Here is an 18,860-nt window from a genome sequence, read left to right as displayed (position 1 = left end):
AACATACGCCATTCTCCAGGGCTGCATCAGCGCATCAGGGATTCCATGCGGCGGAGGGTGGATGCATGTATCCTCGCTAACTGAGGACATTTTGAACATTTCCTGTAACAAAGTGTTTGAAGTCACGCTGGTACGTTCTGTTGCTGTGTGTTTCCATTCCATGATTAATGTGATTTGAAGAGAAGTAATAAAATGAGCTCTAACATGGAAAGTAAGCGTTTCCGGACACATGTCCACATAACATATTTTCTTTCTTTGTGTGTGAGGAATGTTTCCTGAAAGTTTGGCCGTACCTTTTTGTAACACCCTCTATATCTGCAAAGAAGTGCCCCAATTTAACCCTTGTACCATTGAAAAGATGAGTGAAATCATTACTAATGCCAGTGATATTGAGAAACAACAGAAATTGTTGAAATAATTGAACAAACCCCCATGGCCCAATGGAATTCCTATCAGAGTCTACATTGAATCTGTGGCTGAGTTAGCCTCTCTTCTAACTATAATCTATCATAGATCCCTCGAACAAAAAATTGTCCCCAGAAGTTGGAAGAAAGCACACATAACACCTGTCTACAAGAAGGGTTGTAGGAGTGATCCACAAAACTGCCATCCAGTATCTTTGGCACTGATTTGTGGTAGAATCTTAGAAAATATTCTGAGTTCAAACATAATGAAGTATCTCAAACAGAATGATCTCTTCCATGCCAATCAGCATGGATTCCAAGAACATCGATCATGTGAAATCCAACTTGCACTTTTCTCACATTAGAAACTGAAAGCTTTGGATGAAGGTGGTCAGATAGGTATAGTACTTCTTGATTGCCAAAAAGCATTTGACTCAGTATAACACACACCATCATTGTCAGAAATTTGATCATATGCAGTAACAAGTGAAATTTGTGACTGGGTTAAGGATTTTTTGGCAGGGAGGACACAGCATGTTACCTTGGATGCGGAGTCATCATCAGATGTAGAAATAACTTTGGGTGTGCCCCAAAGAAGTGAGTTGGGACCCTTGCTGTTTATATTGTATGTTAATGACCTTGTGGACAGTATTAATAATAATCTCAGATTTTTTTGCAAATGATGCAGTTATCTATAATGAAGTACTGTCTGAAAGAAGCTGCATGAATATTCAGCAGTCAGATTGTGACAAGATTTCAAAGGGATGCAAAGACTGACAACTTAGTTTCATTATGCTGAAATGTAAAACTGTGCACTTCACAAAATGAAAAATATATAATATCACCATAATATCACTGAGCCACACTTAGAATCAGCCAGTTCATACAAATACCTGGTTGTAACACTTTGTAGGGATATGAAATGGAATGATCACATAGGCTCTGTTGTGGGTAAAGCAGGTGGTACACTTCGGCTTATTGATAGAATACTGGGGAAGTGCAATCAGTCTACAAAGGAGATCGCTTACGAATAATTCATGTGACCCATTCTTGAATACTGCTCAAATGTGTGGGACCCATTCCAAATAGGACTGACTGGGGATATTAAACATATACAGAGAATGGCAGCATGAGTGGCCACAAACGTGTCTGAGCCAATGGAGAATGTTACAGTCAATCTGAAGAAACTAAACTGGCAAACTCTTGAAGACAGACATAAACTACACCGCGAAATTCTACAAATGAGGTTTCAAGAACTGGCTCTGAATGATGACTCTAGGAATATGCTACAACCCCCTATGTAGCACTCGCATACGGATCATGAGAAGAAGATTAGAATAATTACAGCATGCACAGAGGCATTGAACAATCATTCTTCTTGCACTACGTACATGAATGGAACAGGAAGAAACCCTAATAACTGGTACAGTAGGACAAACCATCTGCCATGCATTTCACTGTGGTTTGCATAGAAAAAGCCTCCAAGTGCATGGTAATTAGTCTAATCTTGTCTTCAGGGTTCCTATGGGAGCAAGAGAGGTGTTTGCCGTATATTCATAGTTTCCTTGCTTAATGCTGGTTATTGAAACTTTGTAAATAAGTTTTCATTAGATAGTTGGCATCTGTCTTGAGGATCAGACAGTTCAGGGTTTTCAGTATCTCTATGGTGCTCTCCCATCGGTCAGACAAACCTTTAACCATTCATACCGCTGTTATTTTTATACATTCAGTATCTTGAACTTGAGCAATATTTTAGGATGTATGCCACAACTGTAGGATTTTGCAAATAGAGACTTATATGAAAGATAGTGAGTAATGCCACTGTGTGTTGCTGTTGATAAGTTTATAATAAAAATTGCTTCTTTATTGCTCTTTGATCATTCAGTGGCTGGTGAATAATTTTTTTCTTTGCATGTTGAAGTAGTATGACTCTCTAAATAATGTTTAAATAGACATAAAATATTGTTGATTATAAAAATTGGGACTACATGTAATCATATTACAGGTTTCTTAAGCACTGGAGATTCAGTTCTTCCTGGAAACAATGGATTTAAGGATCAGGTGATGGCTCTCAAATGGGTACAGCAGAATATTGCTTCGTTTGGCGGTGACCCAGACAATGTGACAGTCAGTGGTTACAGTGCAGGGTCCATCAGTGTATATCTGCACATGCTGTCTCCAATGTCTAGAGGTATATAGCAATTATCATAATACTGATATTATAAGGTAGTAAGTACAAGGATAAGTCAATTATTATCCACAAAGTATTTATAAAATTTTATTGTAATCAAATTGGAAACTTACAAGAACATCATTTTTAACATAGTCTCCTGGCATTTCAATGCACTTGGTCCATTGTTGTACCACCGCTTCTTTCACTGCTTCATCTGAGGCAAATCGACGGCCCCTTAATGCCTGTTTGAGTGGACCAAACAAGTGATAGTCGGAAGGGGCAAGATCAGGACTATATGGAGGATGATCCAGCACTTCAAATTTGAGTTTCTGGAGCGTTTCAGCAGTGTCCAAGTGCATTTGTTTACGCAACTGTGTGAGTTATTTTGGGACCCATCTTGCACAAACATTATGAAACCCAAGTCTGTTGAGGATGATTTCGTAGGCAGAACCATGACTAATTTGCAGATGATGTGCCACTTTGTTAATAGTTAATTGTCTGTCTAAGAGAATCATTTCATGTGAACGCTCAATGGTTTCTTAATTTGTGGCAGTAAACAGTTGTCCAGCTCCTTCATCGTGCGTAACACTTGTGCGACCATTTCGGAATTTTTCAATCCATTCGTGGACACTCCGTTGTGGCAAAACACTGTTCCTACACTGTACCGAAAATCTTCGATGATTTTTGGTCCCCAATATGACTTCTGACCACAAAAAAATGGACCACTGAACGTTGCTCTTCTTTGGTACAAATAGATAGTGGAGTAGCCATGTTTAATAACACGGCAGTGACAACAAAACTAACCTAGCAGCTTGAAAATTGCAAAGTTTAAATAACAAATAAACAAAGCATGTCATCAATGTAAAACAACAGTATTACCACAATAAACAAAAATACAACTAAATTGCAGATAATAATTGACTTACCCTCATACAAATCACGAACTTAACTGAATGTTTTTGAAATACAGGGAAAAAGAGTACCATGTTGAATAGAAATCTGAAAATGGAAATTGAAATAAAATGAAATTATGTTTTTTTAAATCACAACAAGGCCAAAGTACAGCATTTTTCATATTATTGACAGCAGCTTTGAGGACCAATAATCACACTGGCACCTAAACAAAGGCTGATATAAAGTAGGAGATAAAATACCAAATTTGATCTATCAAAATTGTTCCACTGTGGATTGTACTACTGTTCCTCTTCCTTATTGTTGAATGGATTCTGAAATGACAGACATGTAGGTAAGTGATTGCTGAACAGAAAATCAACTAACATTGCTCAGCAGAGAAATGGTGACTGGGCCTGATGGGATATCTATATGATTACATGTAGATCATGCGAAAGAACTTCTTTTCTTCTAGCAGCAGTTCCTCATGGGTCACTAGAGTAATAAAGCAAGCCAAGGGATTGCGATATATTACAGATCATTCCTGTTTTCAAGAATGTAAACAGTAGGTCTATATCACTTAAATCAATTGTTTGTAGAAATGTGCAACATGATTTATGTTAGAGACCAAGAATCCCCTGTGCTACTTAATATCGATTCCACAAGCAGCACTCTTGTGAAATACATCTCACTCTATTCATCCACGAGATGAAGATGGTATACAAGTTGATACTGTATCCCGTAACTTGTAGAAGACTTTCATACTGTCCAACACTGCCACATCAAAAGAAAATATGAGCCATATCGGACTAGGTTTGTGGTTGGATTGACATCTTCATCACATCTAGAACACAGCACACTGATCATAATGGGGGAGACATTATCAGACATGAAAACATCAGAAGATCCAGGAGGTTGTTCACAGATGCTCTTGTATACAGAAATATCCCAAAGGTACAAAACTACAGCAAAATACAGGAAGATCAGCAGATGACTGAAGCTGAGTGCAAGGAGTTGGATGCTGACAAAAAAAGGAACAGGAAAATGTCCTAATAGATGGTACAATGGGAAGACCCTCTGCTATGCACCACACAGTGGTATGCAGGGTACAGATGTAGATGGCCCTCAAGATAACCACACATAAAGAGGAGGAAAGACCCATTAATGTTTGAACACATTACTGGCAATGAATCACTGGAAAAAGAAATAACTATAAAATATCTGGGAACTTTGTGTCCAGAATAAACTTAAGTAGAATGACCACACAAAACGAAATGCAGGAAAGGCAGGTGTCACACTGAGATTCATTGAAAACATTGTAGGGTAATGTATTTCACCCATAAAGGAGGTCACTTAACAAAATCCCACTTAAATGAATGGGTCCTTACAGGATAGGATTAATACAGGAGATAAAGAAGACCCAAAGGAAGACACCATGTTTCGTCATGAATTTGTTTTATAAGTACAACAGCATCATAGAGACGCTGACTAAACTCCAGCGGCAGCTGCTGTAAGACAGGCAGTGGGCATCATGGAGAAGCTTTAGTGTTAAAATTATGAAAGCATAGCTTCCAAGAAGAGCCACACAACCTATTACTCCTGCCTAAATATTTATCTCACAAAATAATCGAGATGGAAAAATTGCATACATTCAAGTTCACACAGAGGATTACAAACTATCATTTTACATGCAACACTGTCTTTGATATAGTCATTTAGTTGAACACTTCAAAGGTGTTCCAGTAGAGTTCACTATGACACATCAGATAAAATGAGCTGTTTATGTGAGAGCCACATTATTATTATTTTAATGCAAAATAGCCTGTTGTCAAAGAGATATAAGGCAAGTTGGTAGCTAGCAAGAACACAGAAATCAGTAGCACATTGTTGGTGATATATCTGAACAGGTGCAAGGTCTCACATGATATAATGGAAAAGTCCTCTTGATTTGCTTTGATCTATGACCAAATTTCCCAGTTTTATTGTAAACTCCTTTTTACATAGATACTACAGTACAAGTGGCCTAAAAATTGTATCACTGTAGGATCATTATGAACATTTTAGAAAGTAATAAATACTTAATAAAAATATTGATTATCTCTTCTGAAAGAAGCCTCTTTCAAGTAGTTGCACTAATTCATCTATTCATTCTCACACTAGCCTCTACAGAACTCACCACGAGAAATATCTCTCAAGGATGTGTTGATACATCTTCTCAGAGAAATTTGCAAAAAATGACCATATGGTCCTTTGATAAAATCCACAATTACTGGTTGTAAAACAGCTTTTCCATGGTCTATCCTGACTGCATTAATTTTTTTAATATCTTCAGATTCAGTTCACCATGAACCATCCTAAGATCTGACTACATTGGGGAGTTAGCGTAAGGAGGGCTATGCGAGAAGCGTTCAGTGAATTCGAAAGTAAAATTCTATGTACCGACTTGACAGAAAATCCTAGGAAGTTCTGGTCTTACGTTAAATCAGTAAGTGGCTCGAAACAGCATATCCAGACACTCTGGGATGATGATGGCATTGAAACAGAGGATGACACGCATAAAGCTGAAATACTAAACACCTTTTTCCAAAGCTGTTTCACAGAGGAAGACCGCACTGCAGTTCCTTCTCTAAATCCTCGCACAAACGAAAAAATGGCTGACATCGAAATAAGTGTCCAAGGAATAGAAAAGCAACTGGAATCACTCAACAGAGGAAAGTCCACTGGACCTGACGGGATACCAATTCGATTCTACACAGAGTACGCGAAAGAACTTGCCCCCCTTCTAACAGCCGTGTACCGCAAGTCTCTAGAGGAACGGAGGGTTCCAAATGATTGGAAAAGAGCACAGGTAGTCCCAGTCTTCAAGAAGGGTCATCGAGCAGATGCGCAAAACTATAGACCTATATCTCTGACGTCGATCTGTTGTAGAATTTTAAAACATGTTTTTTGCTCGAGTATCATGTCGTTTTTGGAAACCCAGAATCTACTATGTAGGAATCAACATGGATTCCGGAAACAGCGATCGTGTGAGACCCAACTCGCGTTATTTGTTCATGAGACCCAGAAAATATTAGATACAGGCTCCCAGGTAGATGCTATTTTTCTTGACTTCCGGAAGGCGTTCGATACAGTTCCGCACTGTCGCCTGATAAACAAAGTAAGAGCCTACGGAATATCAGACCAGCTGTGTGGCTGGATTGAAGAGTTTTTAGCAAACAGAACACAGCATGTTGTTATCAATGGAGAGATGTCTACAGACGTTAAAGTAACCTCTGGCATGCCACAGGGGAGTGTTATGGGACCATTGCTTTTCACAATATATATAAATGACTTAGTAGATAGTGTCGGAAGTTCCATGCGGCTTTTCGCGGATGATGCTGTAGTATACAGAGAAGTTGCAGCATTAGAAAATTGTAGCGAAATGCAGGAAGATCTGCAGGGGATAGGCACTTGGTGCAGGGAGTGGCAACTGTCCCTTAACATAGACAAATGTAATGTATTGCGAATACATAGAAAGAAGGATCCTTTACTGTATGATTATATGATAGCAGAACAAACACTGGTAGCAGTTACTTCTGTAAAATATCTGGGAGTATGCGTGCGGAACGATTTGAAGTGGAATGATCATATAAAATTAATTGTTGGTAAGGCGGGTACCAGGTTGAGATTCATTGGGAGAGTGCTTAGAAAATGTAGTCCATCAACAAAGGAGGTGGCTTACAAAACACTGGTTCGACCTATACTTGAGTATTGCTCATCAGTGTGGGATCCGTACCAGATCGGGTTGACTGAGGAGATAGAGAAGATCCAAAGAAGAGCGGCGCGTTTCATCACAGGGTTATTTGGTAACCGTGATAGCGTTACGGAGATGTTTAATAAACTCAAGTGGCAGACTCTGCAAGAGAGGCGCTCTGCATCGCGGTGTAGCTTGCTCGCCAGGTTTAGAGAGGGTGCGTTTCTGGATGAGGTATCGAATATATTGCTTCCCCCTACTTATACCTCCCGAGGAGATCACGAATGTAAAATTAGAGAGATTAGAGCGCGCACGGAGGCTTTCAGACAGTCGTTCTTCCCGCGAACCATACGCGACTGGAACAGGAAAGGGAGGTAATGACAGTGGCACGTAAAGTGCCCTCCGCCACACACCGTTGGGTGGCTTGCGGAGTATGAATGTAGATGTAGATGTTATCCATGCAATTATCAGCAAAATTTGCACGCTACATCAAAGCATAACATAGTCATTATTTTAACCAGTGATGTAGCATGTACATTTTGCTGATAGCTTGATGGTTTACTCTCGTAACTAACACAGTCAGATCTGAGAATGGTTAATGTTACACTGAAATTGGTCATTTTAAAAAATTTATGTGTTCAAAATGTATAATAAAAATTATGTTTCAGTAATCTGTTCCAGAACTTTTCAAAAGTAGATGCATTTGGCTCTAGGAACTCAAAATTATACACAGAAGTGGTTTATTTCACATTTAAAAAGAGAACAAAAGTGAATGAGTAAGGGTGTTATGGTGGGATGACCTCTCATACAGAGCTAGTATTTGGCACTTCTCCTTCACTCTTGTGGCTGTCTACGAAGACATTCCCCACCATACCTCTCTGTACTTCATGCTGTCTTCTACTGTGACTAAGACAGAGATGCATCACTGCCTCTGAGTTTCTTCGTCATGTTGATACAGTTACGTTTCATTGTCAGTTTTTAACTGATCTGCCTGTTCCTACAATATATGACAAAACATCCATTAGCCGCAGACTGTAGTCACATAAAGGATAGTATGTAAGTTGCTGCAGTGTGAAGAGCGCACTGAAACTGCTGTTATACTGGTAGCTAATACAGGTGTTCTCTTCAATCATTTTCTCAACATATTTTCTTTGCTAGCACTGGATAATAATGAATAGATTGATTCTCTTTGAAAGTATATTTAATGTATGGTTTCACTGAATCAATTAAAAGTTCCTGAAAACTGAAGGAGGGGTGAAAAAATCTTACCATTTTACAAGGCAATGGCCTAATTTGAAACTATAGGATGTTAGTATCATCATTTAAACTACACTGCTGACACTATTTTGATATTAGGCGGTACATGAAACTAGAAATCCAACTTACATTTCTAAAACTCAACCCATAATGTAAGTTATAACAACATATTAAATCAGATATTGCCATTATATGCCATTCTTAGATGAACTGAAACTGATTAGAACTTAATTGTTGAAAAGTTTGTCAAATCCAGTTCAGAACTCCTTGGGATTTGATTACCAGGTACTGGTAACTAGCATATCTAATCCAAGTGCGGGGCTCAGTGAGATTACCTTTAATTTAGGCTTCCTTGGAAAGAATCTTGGGAAGGAAGAGCATGTAATAATAGGACAGTTTGGGCTGAAACCTTGATTTGATTTTTATTTGGTCCTGTTGATTACATATTGTACAGATGGTGTACTAGTAATATAAGACAAATCAAATGAAATAATACAGTACTGCATGTGCATTTTATGTGTCACATATATACTGTTTTACTTGGTTTCTAAGAACCAATGTTTGCATGTAATATTACAGCCAGAATTTTACTGGTATAAATTTAATTGTAAGGTTAAGCATGTAGAATAAATAAAAGTACATGTTTTTATTCTAATAACACAAATAATTTACATTTTATAATCAATATTTAATTTGAAATACAAAACTATATCTTTATGACGTCAGTAAAAACGTCACATTTTTTCTTTTAAGAGTGTCTTTTTACCAAGTTGTTTCCTTTGTTCTTACACTAAAGGATGCCTAGTAACTCTAAGAATTCACTAATTTCATTACAAAAGTTTGATCTGTGAAGCATGTTCTTAGTTTCCTTTTGAATACCTGTATGTTATTATGTCCTTTTTTATACTGATGGGGAGCTTATTGTATACTTTTATACCTGACTCAGTAACTCCATTGCATATTTTTGTGAGAGTTGCAGAGGGTTGGTGGAAATCTGTCACCTGTCTTGTGCCATGACTATGAATGTCACAGTGTTTCTGAAATAATTTCATGTTGTTGACTACAGAAATCATCAGTGAGTATATGTACTGATTGACCTGTAATAGCAAATATCATGAATTATTTGAAAAGCCCCTGCAGGATGTTCTGTCAGAGACCCCATAAATGTAGATCACTGCTCATTTTTTTAACTTTGAAGACATTTTCAACTCTTGCAGCATTTCCCCAGATTATGCCATAGAAGAGTATAAAATGGAAATATGCAAAATCTGATAACAGCATATTTCACTGTCAACAAAGTGAGAAATGGTTCTCAGTGCGAAGCATGCTGAGTTAAGTTACTTGAACAGCTGATTGATTTGCTCCTTCCATTTTAAAAGACTGTTTGTCTCATTGTCTAAGAATTTTGTATGCATGGTTTCATTAATTTTCTGATTGTTAAATCAATTTCAGAAACTTAAAGTGTTTTATTTGTTGCCTGAAACCATACAGACTAGTTTTTGAAAAATTTTGGGCTAGGCTATTTGCTGCGACCATTTGTGTACTTGGTTATTGTCTGTCAGGGGTGTATCCTGCACTGTGGAGTTGGGCACCTTGATCAGAATACTTGTATCATCAGCTCTGTCATTAATTATAATTGGTAGATCACTAGCATAGACCAAGAAAATTAGTGGCCCAGGGATCAAACCCTGGGAGACTGCATTTCCCCTGAGTTTATTGTTACACCTGCCTCCATTAAGAACACTCTCTGTTTCCTTTTGTGTAAATAATATTCTAGCCAAGTTAAAGGCTAGTCTCTGATACCATAATGTGGAAGCTTTTTAACAGTGTGTTATAGTCTACAAAGACAAATGCCTTAGCAAGGTCACCAAGGATTCCCACTGGATACCTTTTGAAATTTAGTTCACCTAAAATTTCATCTGTCTGGCTGAATATTGCTCCCTCTGTGGAGAATCCCTCATGGAAGTTTAACTGTGCAGATGTCACTGAGATATTTTGAATTACATGGCTATAAATCCTATGATACACTTGTCTCTCAAATATCTTTGAGAAGACAAGCAATGAGAGATGAACTAATAGTCAGATATTACATTCCTCATTCCACTTTTGTGGACTGGCAGAGGTATCACATGTTTTAGTCTATCTGGAAATACCCCAGTTTCCATTGACTGGCTACACAAATGGTACAGTATGTGACAATGTGCCTATGATAGCATACTATTTTATTTTACTTAGCAAAACCAGTTAACTGCCTCTCAGTTTGGTTTTCATAAAGGTTTGTCCACACAGAAAGCAAGACAAGACCCCATAAATGAAGTGCTAATAGAGCTAAGCAAGAAAAATTGTCCTGTTGGTATATTCTACTGCCTTGCCAAAGTATTTTATTGTGTGCATCTCAAAAATCTGCCTCACCAACTTAATTGTTAAGACATTAATGGCAATTGTCTTGCAGGGTTGGAATCTTACCTCTATAACAGAAAGCTGAGGGTCTCATTAACAGACTCTATCTCAGGCATGAAAATAACCTGACAATGGGACATGATAACATGTGAAGTACCACATGGATCAGTACTGGATCCACTCTTGTTTCTCAGCTACATTTATTTATCTTCTAATGACTTAAAAGGACATTTCAAAAACTGTAATGTTTATTAGTGACACCAGCATACTAACCAAGGGTTCAAACTCCCTTAGCAGATACATCTCCGATGATAGCTGAACAGGCCTAAAAGTGGTTCACAGTTAACTCACAAAGACTCACATTATGCACTTTGAAAATAGCAGAATGATCTTTTAGCACCAGAATAGACATTAATGGCCATACAATGAATGACATACAGTTTGTAAAATTCCTTGGGGTCTAAATAGGTAGTAATTTAAAATGGAGTCAACACAAGGAGTCAACACAAGGATAAACTAATCAAGACATTCAGTTCGATTTGTTATAGCTTAAGAAGCACCTCTCAATATGTTGACCTAAAGACAAGTAAGTTAGCTTATTTTGCATATATTCACTCCCCATTGTCTTATGGAATTATCTTCTGGGGCAGTGCACCTAAAGTAAACATTTATAAAATTCAGTTTAAACTGAACTTTGATATAAACAGTCAGATAATATGAAGATGCAAATACTGATGAAGCCATTATTTCATCACAGAGACATCTCTGTGACAAAGTGGTAGCCTCATCATCGTCTGACACCACCTGCTAGAGGACTGATATCCTCTGAACTCTCTACACATGGGGCTTCCTTCAAGAATTTTTAAAAGACAGAGTTTTCAAGGTACATGTGGGTTCTGCCTTCTCAGACACCTTTACCAAGGAAAATGGTGTGCCTCAGGTTCTGTCCTGAGTGTCGTCCTCTTTGCTCTCACCATTAACCCTGTTACGGCCTGTCTCCCACCAGGCATCTCCGGCTCTCTTTTTGTTGACGATTTTGCCTTCTATTGCAGTTCTCCACAGACTTGTCTCATTGAGCGGTGTCTTCAGCAATGCATCTTTACTCATGAAGCATTGACAATGGCTTTCATTTTTCAATTGGGTTCTTCCACTGTCTTTACATCTTGGGACTGTTTCTCTTCTCTTTGTTGAAACTATAAAAATCCTGGGGCTCATGCTGCATCTGCATGTCCGTCCATTTTATGATGTCTCAATACAATCCACCATCATGGAATCCGTTTGGCCACTGGCATCTTTTACACTAGCCTGGTTGAGAGTCTGTATGCAGAAGCTGTCATACTCCTGCTGTCATACCGCTGTGACTTTCTCCACAGCAGATACGCAAGCCGTCTGTCTGCCATGCTTGCCTCTTTCTACGATGACTTCTTTGATCACCAGTATAGGGCACGTCACTCTTCTCTGTTACCTTCTGGAGTTTCTTTTCAGCTATTGCTTTGGCAGCGTAATTTCATGCTACCTGCCATTTTCCCAGTGGGTGTGACCCCTTCATCACCTTGACTTTGTGTGGTGGCTCCCGTTCACCTTGGACTTCATTCGCTTCCCAAGGACACCACTTGAAACTCGCTCTGTCGCCATAAGTTTCTTGACCTTCACACAGAACTTCATGGTAGTACCTTTGTGTACACTGATGGCTCTCGGACTGACCATCGTGTTGGGTGTGCCTTCGTCATTGGCACTGATGATTTTCGGTATAAGCTTCTGGAACACTGCTCAATATTTACAGCAGAGCTCTTCATCCTGTATCAGACCAAGCAGTACATCTGGCGACACAGGCTTTTCAATTGTGTCATCTGCTCTGACTCTCTCAGCCCTTCAGGACCTGTGTGTGCTATACACCGTCCATCCCTTAGTGCAACAGGTCCAGGAGAGCTTTCACTTGCTCACTCTTGATGGAGTCACTGTGATGTTTATGTGGGTCCCTGGTCATGTCGGTCCTACAGGGAATGAGGCCACTGACACTGCTGCCAATGTTGCAGTCCTTGTATCTCAGCCCACTAGTTCTTCCATTCCATCCAATGATCTGCGTGTTGCTGGCAGGTGGTGTCAGTTTGGCATGACTAGTGGTCTTCCCTTTACGGGAACAAGCTCCACGGAATTAAACCTCCTAATGGCTTGGCTGACCACCTCTCGGCCCTCTCGTCACCAGGAGATCATTTTAGCTAGGTCGCGTTTTGGGCACTGCCTTTTTAGCCATCGCCATTCGTTCCCCACCACTTTGTACTCATTGTCCTCAATCTTTGATGGTGTATCATTTCCTGACAGAATGCCATTCTTTTAACCACTTATGTTCTAATTTATGTTTGCCATCTGAGCTATTGGCAGTTTCAGTGAATGATGTGCAGGCTGTCAACAGCGTTTTACTTTTTATCCATTGTAGCAATATGGCGAAGAACATTTAATCTTTAGTTCAGGACCTCCATTGTCCTTATGGCACTTTCTCCCAGAGCAAGTCCCTGTTGTTAGTTGTCTTTCCTTCTGTCGATTGGGCTTAATGTGTAATTGCTTTTAACTCCTTGTTCTCCTTTGTGTTATAAGATTCTGACATGGGCGCGTATTACCTTAGTTGTTTTTGCACCCTAAAACAAGAGCCTTCTGATGCTTGATAATGGATGCTTTCCATCTGAAACCAGTCATCAAAACATTGTAATGTGCAACTAACTACAGTGAACTATATTCTGGCACTTGCTTTGCTCTGCACCACCATGGCAAATATTACTATTAATTAGAAGGTGATCCTTTTCTAGATAACATCTTTGTTTTTTTCAGTGCTAAAACAATATATAAAGTAGCTACATAATCATCATTGAAAGTACAAATTGCTTTTTCAGGCTTGTTTCATAAAGGAATTGCAATGAGTGCAGCTGTTCAATCAATTGTTATAAAGGACCCATTGCAACAAGCCAAGAAGCAAGCAAGAATGCTAAACTGCCCTGATACATCATCACAGCAGATCGTTAATTGCCTGAAAGGAAAGGATGCCATAGAGATTGCAGAAACGCTACCACAGTTTTTTGTAAGTGTTATGTACTTATTAAGAACATAATAAAATCAAACAAAAGATTTTATATTGTCACACATGCTAATAGACCAGAAAATTGTCGATACTGGGAAATGACAGTGAGAAGCATCACACATCTCTCATATCTGGTTGTTTATTTTAAACATTTACTGTCAGCTATTTTTGTTATATACTTAACAAAGTCATGAACTAGTATGTTTAATTCATATTTACAAATGGTTCAAATGGCTCTGAGCACTATGGGACTTAACTTCTGAGGTCATCAGTCCTCTAGAACTTAGAACTACTTAAACCTAACTAACCTAAGGACATCACACACATCCATGCCCGAGGCAGGATTCGAACCTGCGACCGTAATGGTCACGCGGTTCCAGACTGTAGCGCCTAGAACCGCTCGGCCACTCTGGCCGGCTCATATTTACAAAATATTGATTGTAGGCAAAAAGAGTGTAAATGATTTAACTATTTTGATATACTGCACAATGAAATGACTGTTTTTTATTAAGTGTACAAATAATGATGTGCTTGTATAGCTTAACATGCAGTGCACTATCTTGTGAAACAGGGAAGTGAACCAGGCCCAGATAGAAACTGTACAGTGGATTAACGACCGTTGGTCTGGTACACCAGCCAGCCTGAGTGTAGTTTTTCACACTTGTTTAGGTGAATTCTAGGCTGGTTCCCAATCTCCACCTCCAAAAATACCATAGACAAACAGCTACATACGATAAAACACAGAACAAAGTTTGCATGAATCACAGACATGGTTTTCCTCCCATAGGTTAATTGAAGACTGTTGAGATGGGAAGGGCATCCAGCAAATAAGTTAAAATAATAAAAATAAATCTGATAAGGCATGAAAACAGGGCACCCCATATAACAAGATAAATGTTAGGAAAGAGAGATTAATTGTATTAATATAGTTTGAAAGGGAACTGACAATTTTAACTCTTTCTGCTAATTTGTCCAGTTATCTTAATTGTGTATAATGCCAACATTCGTCACTTCTATTTTATGTATGTTTCCTATTGTTATTGCCTCACTCTTTTGCCTCTTCCATCATTTTTGGTTTTCATCCATGCTCCAGTGAGTTCCCAGTCTGGCTATAGCTTTTCTGACTCCATACTGCCATCTCAACTTTGACCACGAAGGCATCTCCTTCCTTGTGGCTTCCCTTCTAGCACTTTTTTTACCATCCCTTCTCAGTACATGTCCCATCTGTTCAATCCATCTGTTTCTTGTTCCTACTGTCACATCTTGCTCACTGTACAATGCATAGGTTTCTGTGTTCTTTCTTCTGCTGAAATTATATGCTCAAAAATTGGTTCAAAAACTTTTCAAAACACTTTGTTTTTGAAGATGATGATTTTCCTCTCTATCTTCTCTGTCAGTGTTCACATCTCGGCCACGTATGTTAAGACGGTTGCCTTGAGAATGCTTAGTTTTGATGTCTTTTTTAGCATTTGACTGGTGAATAGTTTATTCATTGCAAATACACAATTCTTGCAGATCTTATATGGTTCATTATTTTCTTCTCTGCATTATTTACTCCAGTTAACAGTATTTCCTAGGTATTTGAATGATCCAGTCTTCATAAACAAAATTCTTCCTATCTCTACTATTTCCTCTTCTTATTTATCTGCCTTTTTTGTTATCATACATAACATTTCTCTTCATTAGACTTCAAACCCACTTTCTATGCCTCCTCAACTAACATTGTAGCGCTCTTTTATAGTCCATCATCCTCCTCTGATACAAGAACAGTACTTTTGGCAAAAGCTGATAATTTCACTTTATCATCTATGCTGAAATCTCTGCAAATCAATGATGCCTTTTTTAGTGTCTTCTCCAGTACCAGGTTAAATAGGTTAGGGAACCCGCAGTCTCTACTTCACACCCATATTCAATATAAAACATTCATATTCTCTGCCTTCATCTTTCACCTAACACTTAGTTTCCTCAATGCAAATTCTATAGTCTGATTAAAATAACTTGACAGTTGACTCTTCACAGGCTGACTCTCCAATCAGAAAATCAGAACACTCATCATCACCCCCGAACCATTTGCTGTTGCCACACGAGGCTTCCGCACAAGACGGGATTCAGTGTTACATATATTATAATTACAGAGATTGGTACATTAGAAAAGTTTTGCACAACGTTATGTGAAGCCAAATTTTTGAAGGTTGCAATTCATCATTGCTACTGGAATAGGAGTCACAAATGAACAGCATTAAGCATGGGAGTGTTGTAGTGTAGTGGTAAGCACATGAACTTGTCATGTGGAAAGTTGTGGGTTCGAAACTCATGAAGGACAGCGAACTTTTTTATTTCTAAATCTAATCAAAATATCTTAATTATTATTTTTATTCAGTTAATTGATTTAGATGTATTTTTTAATTTCTAATACTTTGCCGCATTATTTTCATTTAAGTATTGACAATTTTATTTGCCCTTATTTTTCTTCCTATCATTCTTTTTTCATTTTGAATTGCCAGTCCCAGACAGGAATGTTCATTAGTTGGTAAAGTGGCAGTTTGTGTAGCCAACGTAAGGATAGTTTCAGGTAACTAATGAATGACAGCAAGAAATTACAGTTTGTTGTTTAGTGCTGAAACTGAAATTTTTGTGTCTTGAGTTTGCTCATAGAGGTTAGCTTTAATTGCCATGAATAAAGTGATAGTTCTGCCACAGGTTGTTGACCACAAATCGTGAGGTTGTTGCCGCAGTTCAATCACTGGTCACTTAAAATCAGCAGTTGACAGAGCATCTTGCATTTCCATCATACCTCGCCATGGCTGCTTCCAACTTTGCTCCACCTTACAAATTAACAGCATTTGTGAAGTGCCCACTGTGTTTCTGTGTTGCGTATAACTGAGTGGTAGCTGGCAACACCGTAATGGTAAGCGACAGATGACAACTATCAAATAATTTCAATCAGACTACAGTCAGTCTGCTCAGTTTCAGAGATGTTCCTGGTTCTTCTATCCTGTTTTATATACTCAGACAACTGATGGATTTTTTTTTTAAGGAATGTCTCACAAATAATTACAATGCGCATTGCTTAAAACAGTGTAAGCCTTAAGACAATGCAGTGTAGTTAACTCCTTGTTTTTTATTACTTTTATAGGAATGGGGTTGGGATCCTATGGTTGTATTTGGTGTCATTGTTGAAAAAGATTTTGGAGATGGGGCTGACAGATTTATAACTGTAGATCCCACTGAACAACTACTCTCTGGAGATTTTGCTCAAGTTCCATTGATAACAGGAACCACCAAAGACGAATTCTCCTGGAAAGCTTTGGGTAAGTAATCTGAACTAAGGATGACCTGATATTTTTAAAAAAATAATAATATTACTGAATAAACATAAGAGATCGCATAGAAAAATTTAAGGAAATTACTTGTCACACAAATGTGTACTAACAATCATTCTTCCCACACACAGCAAGCAAATGGAACGGAAGTAATGTTAATTCAAAATATAACAAAAAGTAACCTCTGACACACAGTTCACAGTAATTCATAGAGTATAGATGTAAATTTATGTGACATGGGCAAAAGTAAGAACAGTGTTGCATCTTGAGTGTCAACAAAGACTGCTTGGAACTGGTAGACAGAATGCAAGAAAGAGTTCTGTTCATCAGACTACTACTTAAATTTCATCACATGCAACACTCCATATAATATAGCAAAATTGGTAGTTGTAGTTTGATCTCATGGATGGCTGTTTGTCTTCACATGGAAAATGTGGGGTGTATCAGATACTGCAATGAGACATCGTAGTTGAGTGTTGTTATGTGGAATCTTTTTAACCACTTTGCAATTAGGAACTGAACTGCATTTCACTGTATGTTCCAAGATGGTATTCACCATTTCAGTAGAAATCCTCATGCAGGATGTCAGGTCAGGTATTTAGTAAAAGGAGGCTACAGTGGTACTGAAACCGATGTCCACTACAATGTGTCCACAGATGTATTATCCAGCGATTATGAGCCTGTACAGTATGGTGTTCAAAATTTGCAATTAACAGTTTATTGTTTCAGAACCATTCTTTTAGGGCATTCATTTTTGTTTTTTAATTTTCAACTTGTGTTTAAGAAAAAAATGGCAGTTAATGCAGAATTAATGTTTGCTAATATGTTTTACCTTTAACTACAATTATTTAATATTTCAGAGATTCTCTACAATGGTTTGGCAGAAAATATGACAGAAAATTATGAGACAGTATTCCCAATTTCGTTTATTTATGAGCGAGATACACCACACTCGCTAGAAGTCAGCAGAGAGCTGAGGAAGTTTTATCTTCAAGACAAACCAATAACAAATGACTCTGAAACTGGGCTTGGACAAGTAAGTAAGAAACTAACTACATACACTGTATTTGTATGTATATGGCACAACTTATATAAAAATCACACAAGGGTTTTGTGATGTCCAGTATAAAACTGTTTCACCAACTCAACATTCTGCTAAGAAACATACACTGCAGCCATTTTTATTATTTTCTTTATTTATAGGAATGAATGCCGAAACAACAATAAAATTTGAGCAACAGTATTTATGTGTATAAAATGTGTACAGAAAAAGTAGACTTCAGGATATACTTCCAAAAAAAAAAAAAAAAAAAAAAAAAAAAAAAAAAAAAAAAAAGAGGTTAATGTCAACTAATGACCAGAGAAGTATGACAATGCAGATTTTCACCAACACAGTCCCGCTATCAACATTCACACTTTTTGGAGTGTGCTTTGTATTGTTCATTTTGCGGAAATGTCCGTGACTGAGGGTATGCCATAAAGTGTGGGTACAGTAGTAAGTGGTTGATATTAGGCATAAGTAGAGGTTATATTCATGTATGGAGTGGAGTGGTAATTTACAGGATGAATAGGAATATCTTTATCAAGCAGATGCTGTTAATGAGAA

The 18,860-nt window shown here is 38.1% G+C and overlaps 1 protein-coding gene across 2 annotated transcripts in view; it reads left to right on the top strand.

The window, feature by feature from the left end:
- The window catches only part of LOC126235953 (esterase E4-like), a 294,714-nt gene that overhangs the window by 13,947 nt on the left and 261,907 nt on the right, over positions 1-18,860 (top strand). The window contains exons 4-7 of one of the 2 annotated variants that reach the window (XM_049944928.1): positions 2,410-2,595; positions 13,747-13,931; positions 17,068-17,242; positions 18,115-18,290. The exons of the other annotated variant lie outside the window; for it this stretch is intronic. Of the exons in view, the coding sequence (XP_049800885.1) occupies positions 2,410-2,595; positions 13,747-13,931; positions 17,068-17,242; positions 18,115-18,290 (722 nt within the window). The remainder of the gene's footprint in view (positions 1-2,409; positions 2,596-13,746; positions 13,932-17,067; positions 17,243-18,114; positions 18,291-18,860) is intronic. 2 annotated transcript variants of the gene reach the window in all.

The sequence above is a fragment of the Schistocerca nitens genome, chromosome 2 (assembly GCF_023898315.1).
Source record: "Schistocerca nitens isolate TAMUIC-IGC-003100 chromosome 2, iqSchNite1.1, whole genome shotgun sequence".
Taxonomy (NCBI): Eukaryota; Metazoa; Arthropoda; class Insecta; order Orthoptera; family Acrididae; genus Schistocerca; species Schistocerca nitens.
This window is presented reverse-complemented; position numbering and strand designations above follow the sequence as displayed.